The following is a 9,538-nucleotide window of genomic DNA, read 5'->3' as shown; positions in this document are numbered from 1 at the left end:
ATATATATATAATACAAACGCATGGGGAAAATAAATTTCAAGTCATTTTTAAAGGAACAAATTGAGCCCATGATTTCTTTAAAATTTATACAAATACGTGAATAGCTATGTCATTAGTGTTATAGCGTATTTTACAACAATATTTAAACGCCGGAGTTCATGTATATATCCATGGTTTGATGCAGGATAAAATTTCCTATACTTGTGTGCAATTTTATTATCTTTTTTTTTATCATTATCATTTCATTTTCTTATTTTTTTTATCCTTTGAACATAGCTTACTTGACATTTAAAATTCTAAAATGTAAATCTTTTATGTCATTTCTTATATCATTTTTTCCAAACTTTTTAGTTTCATGAAAGTCAATAAAAATTATCCTATCAATTGTTTAAACATTCTAGGAATTTTCTTTACGTTACACTAGATATCGGGCTCAAAATTTCCATTATTTTTGTTGACAACTTGCATGGGTTACTGCAGACGATAAGGATATGTTTAAAACCATGAGAAAACAATGAATGGTTCCCATTCTTTCCATGGTAGGATTAATTTTAAATCTACCTCCTAAGAGAAAAGAGTTCTAAAAAGTCAGACGTAAATCGCAATCGTAAGTGTTACGACTACGGTAGGTTTCGTGAAACGTTCGTATACGTGCGAGTCAAATGATCTTAAACGTAATCGTACGTTTACGATCTACGATCGCTTAGTGAAACGGCCGCCAGGCGGCCGTTTCACTAACCGATCGTAGAACGTAAACGTAGCCCTAAACGTGAACGTAGCACGTACGGCCGTTTCACTAAAAGTTACGACTTGCGATTTACGATTAAGATCGATCGTAACTCCACGAGTGGGCTAGGGCTATCTTAACAATACTTACGTGCACGTAAAGTCGGTAAACAAACAAAATGGCTGCTCTTATACTCATGACAGACGACATAGCGAGAAGACAATTACGTCGAGAACGAGTGTTTCGAGACAGGGCGAATCCACTTGACTACCTACAAGATGTGGAGGTAGTCGAGAGATATCGGTTGCCTCGTCCGTTTATTTACCAACTGATGGACGTAATTGCAGAGGATTTGAAGAGGACAACACAAAGAAGCCACCCTCTTCCCGTTTCTACACAAGTATGCTAACTTTGAATTTCGAGTCCGACCCTTACTTATTTAGAAAATAGAGTTATCTTTCTTTTGGTAAGCGATAAATGTAGTACGGCCGAAACCCGAATATGGACACAGACTACCAATTATTTTGCTATACATTCCTTTAAAACATAAAAATTAATATAAAAAATTCCACCGCCTCAACTTACTTGAAACTTGGTACAGACTTAGAGCAATTCAAGTCCAAAACTATTTGTGAATCTCAGGAAAATCCACCGCACACAAGTCCTGTTATGACACCGCAAGTAACCCCTACATACATCCCCAAGAATTTTAAAGAAAAAACCTCTATTTATAAACAGGCACTACTTGCGTCAATGAAATAGGGGTAAAATTAGTAGTCTGTAACTCCCGGGTAACGCTTTTCTCTGTTTGTAACTTAGGTACATAAAGATATAAGCTTTTTCTGAGAATTCTTCAACAAAAGTACGACACAATAACATGGACAAGGGATGACACAATAACATGCGCATATAAATGCACCATATATACAAGTGCGATTTATTGAAGTTACCTTGGCTTGGATATCTAGAACTCAGTCTGATTCAACATTGTCTATGTTTAATCCTAAAACGCGGCTTTCGGTAGATCGCATGATCAGGGACCGTATTCAGGTTTCGGCATTTATAAAACGCACTAGATTTACCGCTTTTTGGTTATTGATTTAATTAAATTATATTGATTGGAAATTAATACAGTTTTTCCACTTTCAACCATTAATATTGATAAGTCACATGAGGATCGATTCACATTAAATAGCTCTCGTCAACTGAATTAATTTTTTTTTTTGTGCGTCATTCTCCTTTCAAATTTTTATTTACCCATAACCTCACCATACCAACAAAAGTTTTTTATTTGATTTTGCAGGTGTTAGTAACATTGAGGTATTTGGCAAAGGCTTCCTTTTTTTCTGAATGTGGAGATCTACACGGAATTTCTCGTGCGAGTGTCAGCAGATCCATCGATGCTGTTACAAAATCTATTTGTTCAAAAATTGATAATATAAATTTCCCCACAGGTACATAAATATATATAAAATCATAATAGCCCTTATGAAAATGTAAATGCACAAATATACTTTATATATATTATATAATATATATATATATATGTGTGTGTGTGTGTGTGTAATCAGTTTTTTTATTTTTTTAATTTTTGATTATATATATATATATATATATATATATATATATATATATATATATATATATTGTTTTACCTATATATTGTAATGAAAATGACAAAAATTTGCTCTATTATGTACTGAATACCTGAAATGCCGTATGTTTTGTATATACATGAATATTTTTAAATTGAAAGAAATTGCTATTTCTCTTTTAGAAAATGAAGCCATCCAAATAAAGCAGGACTTTTTCAAGATGGCAGGATTTCCCAATGTACTTGGGGCAATTGATGGGACCCTCATTTCCATCATTGCTCCAAAGGAGAACGAGCCAGAGTACGTCTGCAGGAAGGGGTTTCATGCATTAAATATACAAGTTGTTGCTGACGCCTCCTTGAGGTTTGCTTATAGCTTATACAAATATTCCAATATCCCTTTTACATATAAATCAAATTTATAATATAATTCATCTATTTGCAGATTTCGTAATGTGGTATGCAAATGGCCAGGCTCAGTTCATGACTCTTTCATGTTTTCGAACTCTGCTTTGAAAGACCATATGGAGGCTAGGTATGTCTTTCAAAAGAAAAATAGAACATGCACAATTTTCATTCATTTAATAGACCACCTTCAATGTGGATTTCTTTTATTTGAACATATAACAGTAAATACAAGTGAACATGTAAAGAATTGCTGATGAAACTTCTTCAATTTACTTTCACTACCTATCCACACAATCAGAATAGTTGTTAATTTATGGCATTCAGTTCAAGTTGTACAGGTACATATTTAATCAACACCATATCTACTGTTCGTTCATTTAAATTCTTATATCAAGAAGCAAAATTTAAAAAAAAAAGATTAGAAATATGTTCATCAACAGAATGGTAAGAAGTATTTTTTCAAGTCAGACAATTTAGAGTTCCAGGTCGTTGATGAAAACCTTTCAATGAAATAATTCATTTTTATATGACCTAATAGTTCACACAATTTGAAAATTATAATTAGTTACAGTCATGGACATATATATATTGTTTGATATATATAGTAAAGTATTTTGAGATATTGTTCTAATTAATTCAATGACATTCCATTCAAAATAACATTCACAACATTTAAACCAACTCCATTAGCGGTAATTCTGTATACATGTATACACTAAATACTAAGTTCTCTCCAAAGAGCTTTTATTTTTCATACACAACAAAATAATCCTATTTCATTATTTAAACAAGAGGCCCACAGGCCTTATCGGTCACCTACATGTAAGTACTAAGTATAAATTATCACTACTCACCAAGGGCTATGAAATCTAGAAAGGATATTCCTGTTCTGAATATCTAAGATAATTTTTTAACATTAAGCAAAAATATAAAATGAGATGTGTTTACAACTTCAATGCCTTCATAAGTACATACAATGATGAAAGGCTTCACATAACATAATAGGTGTATTAACATTAAAACATCAAAAGCTTTTCTTAAACAAGTGCAGTTCTTGAGAATAAGATTTTTGAAAATTGGTCAATTTTGGGCATAACATGTGGGTTTATCATTTTTACATAGAGATGATGGATGGCTTTTGGGTGACTCGGCATATGCTTTGAAGAAGTACATGATGACACCAAAGTTAAATCCATCTACCGCTGCTGAACAGTCGTTTAATGCTGCACACAGCAGGACTCGTGTTGTGGTTGAAAGAGCACTAGGAGTATGCAAGTCCCGCTTCAGGTACCAATATTAACGGGGGGTGGGGGGGTTGTCGTTGCTCAAATTGAGATATATACATGTATATATATATATATATATATATATATATATATATATTATATAATATATATATATATATATATTATATAATGTTTTACCTATATATTGTAATGAAAATAACAAAAAATTGCTAAATCATGTAATGGATACCTGAAATGCCGTAAGGTATTTCCACCCTCCTGTGACGTCATAAAATTTTGCTATGTCAATGATTTAATAAGATTTATGCGTAACAGGAACATAAATTTTGTTGGAGTCTTTTTCAATAGTTATAGTAAAAAATATTGTTAACCATGAAATATTTTAAAAGTCTACATGAATAATCAATTATATGTTTCAAAATATTGAATCTAAAGGCAATAAATCTATGCCACATATACTTCCAGGTGTATACATAAATCTGGTGGAGTGCTTCTTTTTACCCCTGCAAAATCTGTACAGATCATAATGGCGTGTTTAAAGCTGCATAATATGTGTGTACAGATGAGGATTCCAGCTGAGGAGAATGAGGTACTGATAATGAATCAGGATGATGCCCACCCACAGGTTCCCAATTCTGCAGTTGACCAAACTGGACAGGCTATAAGACAGCGGCTAATCCAGCGATTTAATTAAAGGTGCTTATATATACTTAATAGAAGAATATCAAATAGTTCTAATTGAGAACTGTGGAAGGAGTTTACCAAACAAATTATGTGTTCTCTTTGTATTATTTCCTCCAAACAGACTTAGTTCAGTAACCTGTATTTTTCTCAAAAATTGAAGAAAATCAAAATCCTTGTAACATACCCATCTTCAATATCCATACACACACTCTGTAAAACAAGATGGAGTAAAAATGCCTAACAAATTATGTACCCTACATATAACAACAATTTTCACCTAAAGGGGCACAACTCCTGCAAGAGCAAACAAAATGGATATATTTAAATTGCAAAATGTTCCACAATGATCCTCAAAGAAGCTACATAGCAATGAAATTAGAAACAGAAAACCCCCAATGGACGGACAGACAGGCTGATGTGCAGGTATCGCTGTACCATAATACATCTCTTCTAAAGACGGACGTATAATAAAAACAAAATAATTCCAAACTTTGTTTGGTGAAGATAACTGTGCACCTCAAAATTTTATTACTGGTGATAACGATGGGGACGTACATGTATATGTAGCCTGCTGTTTCTTCCAGGTGATATAATCCTCTAATAAATTTAATTTCCTTCTCTTAATTTCAACGCTTTCCTTCATAAGCTTTAATTTCTCCTCTTCAATATCCACCAGACGCTCCCTGGTGGTATCTACAATGGAATTTGGAGGAATTATGATATGTGATAGAAAAATGAAATTAAAAACAGAAAACCCCAACATTTTGTAAAAGACAGACAGACGGGTAGACAGAAAGTACAAAAAATGTCTCCCCTAGAAGAATGTAGACATAATGATCCAAGAGTAAAATAATTCATCTTAAATGATGCACTCTCTTTAACCCTTAACATAAACATTGTGATTCTTTTCCATTGTAGTTATACATATATATACCCACCTGCTGGGGGCCTGCTGGAATTTGTGTGACTTGAACTTGAACCTGCTGAGGGCCTGCTGGAATTTATGTGACTCGAACTTGAACCTAAAATGTTGAAAGTCAAGAGTTAATATGTGGGTGTGTTTGTGTGTGTATATAGAAAGAAGATTGACAGGTAGACAGCCAGGTACTTCAGACTTGTGTGTGTGTGTGTGTGTGTGTGTGTGTGTGTGTGTGTGTGCAATAAATTTTCAGATAAGCAGCTTACATGGTGTTGATCATTTTGTTCATTATGCATTTAAAATCTATGACTCTGTCATTCCTACATGTATAACACTGTAATATAGATATATAATACAAGTGGACAATGGGCCACATTGCACATAACTGAAAATGATTTAAAATATATATGCCCCAACACCAATATGATTAAAATGACCTTGCTGATCTGGTAAGTCAAAGGTCACAAGGTCATACATCTTTTTGAATGGGGAATGGTCCCTCACTTAATGTAGGATTAAACATGTTACAGACAGACAGCACAAATGTGATCAGAAGAGCTCACTTGAGCCTTTGGCTCAGGTGACCTAAAAAAGTAACCTACTAGATGTTGAAGGAGATTCAAAATCAGCTGGGTCTATGATACTTGCACCCTCTGAAAAGAAGATGATCTATTTTAAATATAGTCAATTGATAAAAGAGAGAAAATAAAAAGAAATGGACTTTATCATTAACTCACCTGGGAGTTGGGGAATGGCATTGCATCTTGAGTCTGTAGTAAAAATATATTTAAGAATATGTTTGCATATTTATATACAAAAAAATATGTGCATAGTATATTTATGTTATATTGACACAAAATGTAAATTACAATTAAGAATTATCATTTATTAGTTTCATCAGAAAACTTACAAGGTGTCACAGCTAACTCTGCTTCCAAGTTCACATCATCTAAATTTGAAGAAAAATATTATATATATAAATTACATTTAATTTATATTCAATCAATCACACATACCATAAGTGAAATTATAAACTTGTATGCATATTCTTATCACAGATCATTCCTTACAATTCATTTAGTAACTCACCATGTTTTCTTTTCAAGCACTGAGAGTGATCAGTTTGTGAAATACCTACTAATATGAAGGACAATCAATACATTACATTCAATCACAATATTTACCAAATGTAAGTCATTTCTTTATCATTTAATAGTCATGGATATCTCGACATATTTACCAAATGTGTAAAGTTTATTTATTTTTTTAAAATACAGAAAAAAATTACTTGGGCTTGAAAGTGTGTCAAATCCACCATCTATGCCAGACAAAATGTCTTTGGAGAACACTGATACAATCTAAAAATAAAGATAGATCTTTCAAATATAATACTGTTTATATCTATCTATCTATCTCTATATATATATTGTATGATCATTACATTTATCATTTTAAATCTTAATAAAATCTAAATTTACAAAACAATTGATGGATAGGCAAATAGGTATACATTTTTTTTTTAAATTTCCCTTCTTTTCCTGTTATTATTACCTTCCTCTCCCACACTTTCAAATCTGTGGGAGGAGGTCCTCCTCCTGTTTTTGAGAGCTCTGTCCTCCTAACAATATATCAAAAATATCTACAAACCACCAAAATCATAATTGCATCTTCATAATAAATATGTACAACAGGATGGATAAACAACTGAATGGTCTAGCATTGAATACCACAACCAAAATATGTACTATAGTGTTGTAAACTTAAAAGTTTAAACAATCCTAAAATATTGAGAATAATGTATGAGTATGACATTCCGATCTTAAAAGCAATATGATTATTGTATATACCTGCTTGCCTCTTTCTTTTTTGAGTTTTTTTTACTTCCTTCAATGTTCTTACAGTACTGGAGCAAGCATTTATTCTGTATTTAAATATCAATAATAATTCATAATTCAATTTCACAAAAATTACTTTGTTAATAATTATCAAAATGAATATTTATACATTTTCAATGAATAACAATTAATGTTAATATATAATTCCATGTTATGTATTACAATTGTTTTATTGAACAAAAATAAATCTGAACGAGTTTACACATCAATAAATCCGAAATGTTCAAATGAAGTTACTACAGCATGATTATCCTAGTGGGTGTTATCAATAAATCCATACTCCAAATAAATATATAGCAGAAAACATGTTGAAAAAATAACAAAAATGTATTTAAAATTTATAGGTGATTATGCATGATTTATGAAATTTTTTTATTGATGGCTGCAGTAGAAATTATTTTATGAGTGCTTTACATGTCTTATTCAATGAATTATATATACTGAAATTTAGTCGTGCAGAAAGACTTTTGACCCTTGAATGTAAAATTAACATTACTGTATGTGATTGTATTTAATGAATATAAAGAAATAGTCAGCACTTATCAACAAACTCAGACTTATAAAATAAACATTATCTGCATTTCTTATATCCAGAGAAAATTAATCCTGAATTTATTAACCATTTAAATTCTGCTATATATATTTATATTTATTTGGAGTATGGATTTATTTACTTCATTACTCTTCTAAATATTATCATCTATTCATGTTCATTCTTCATTTACTAATTCATTCAATTACTCACATATCTCTTTATCTCCTCAATATGATTATTATTCATATCTATATCGATTAATAATTACCAATACCTTTATTGAATTTTCTTTCATATTTCTTCATAGATTATTTCTTTATCCCCCCTTGGTGCATTGAACTGAGTACTTGTGTATTTTTCTACTTACTTGCATTCTTATTTATTCTTGTTTAATAGTTCTTCATTTATCTATATCTATTTCTAAATCAATTTATTCCCAACAGTATTTTTTTTTTAATCTATAAAAATATTTTTGCATTTAAAAAAACACCTGACTGTGATTTTATTTCTCTGATACAACTATTCCCTACCATAAACTAAACTATTCAAATATTTACAATGTTGACAGTATTAACAGAATGATTTTTAAAAAACAATATCCCCATTGGGCACCCCAATTTGAAGCCCGAAAGAGTTGTCTCCCGCAAGTGTTTCCAATGGTTAAAGTAAACAAAACTCCTAGCTAAAAATATTTCGTCAGCGACAGAGACGTCATTTCAACTGAGGAGCTAAAAAATGTAGGGTATATCAATTCTGAAAACACTCATTAGCGTGTTTGATTAGTACGGAAACATCACATTAATGAATATAGATTGCAGCGGACTCTAAATGAAAATTTAAAAGAAATTCGCTGACATGACATACTTCTCTGTTATTTCTACCCACACAGCTTGCTTGTGCTGCATTGTCAGTGAGGGACTAAATTTCCCTCTAATGATGGCCCACCGCTCGCCATCCGTGACGAGTTCCACGAGAAGTGAAACCGTCGCCTCATCCCAGTTTACTTTCCTCGTATCTTCCATGGCAATTAATGGTATTGTTGTCGTCTGCAACACTAAACTACCTCCATCACCAAAAGAGTTCCAGTTACATTTACGATAATCGCAATCGTAAGTGCTACGACGACGACAGTTTTAGTGAAACGCTCGTATACGTGCATGTCAATGTGATCGTAAACGTAATCGTACGTTTACGTTCTACGATCGGTTAGTGAAACGGCCGCCAGGTGCCTAGGAGGAATATCACGTAACATTTTATTTTTTTTAAAGCAGCAAGAGACCCTACTTGTGAACAGAAGTTCAGATCATGCGGGTAACCAGCTGCATTTTTATTGATATACTCTGAAATATATAAAAATCCTTTACATGAAAAGTGCATACTGAAATTAAACATGCTAAAATTTAACAACGTATCAACAGTCATCGGCGAATTACCAGGGTTGTCCTCATTCCTATATATATATCATATCATTAATATGCAAGACAAAAATTGTTCCCTGCACTTTTTAAACGCATAAATACATCTAGAA

The 9,538-nt window shown here is 32.0% G+C and overlaps 1 protein-coding gene and 1 pseudogene across 1 annotated transcript; one reads left to right on the top strand and one right to left on the bottom strand.

Annotated features, from left to right (window-relative positions):
* Nucleotides 1-752: 752 nt before the first annotated feature.
* Nucleotides 753-4,608, top strand: LOC130048659 (putative nuclease HARBI1; the record flags this gene model as incomplete). The annotated part of the gene is made up of 6 exons (XM_056145667.1): nucleotides 753-1,128; nucleotides 2,032-2,182; nucleotides 2,506-2,686; nucleotides 2,768-2,857; nucleotides 3,853-4,017; nucleotides 4,443-4,608. Coding segments are annotated over exons 1-6 (975 nt in total), but the record flags the coding sequence as incomplete, so codon positions are not given.
* On the bottom strand, nucleotides 4,554-9,032 carry LOC130048082 (uncharacterized; annotated as a pseudogene).
* Between the last annotated feature and the right edge of the window lie 506 nt (nucleotides 9,033-9,538).

Source organism: Ostrea edulis, chromosome 7 (genome assembly GCF_947568905.1).
Source record: "Ostrea edulis chromosome 7, xbOstEdul1.1, whole genome shotgun sequence".
NCBI lineage: Eukaryota > Metazoa > Mollusca > Bivalvia > Ostreida > Ostreidae > Ostrea > Ostrea edulis.
Note: the sequence above shows the minus strand (reverse complement) of the source record. Positions and strands in the feature narration are given on the sequence as shown.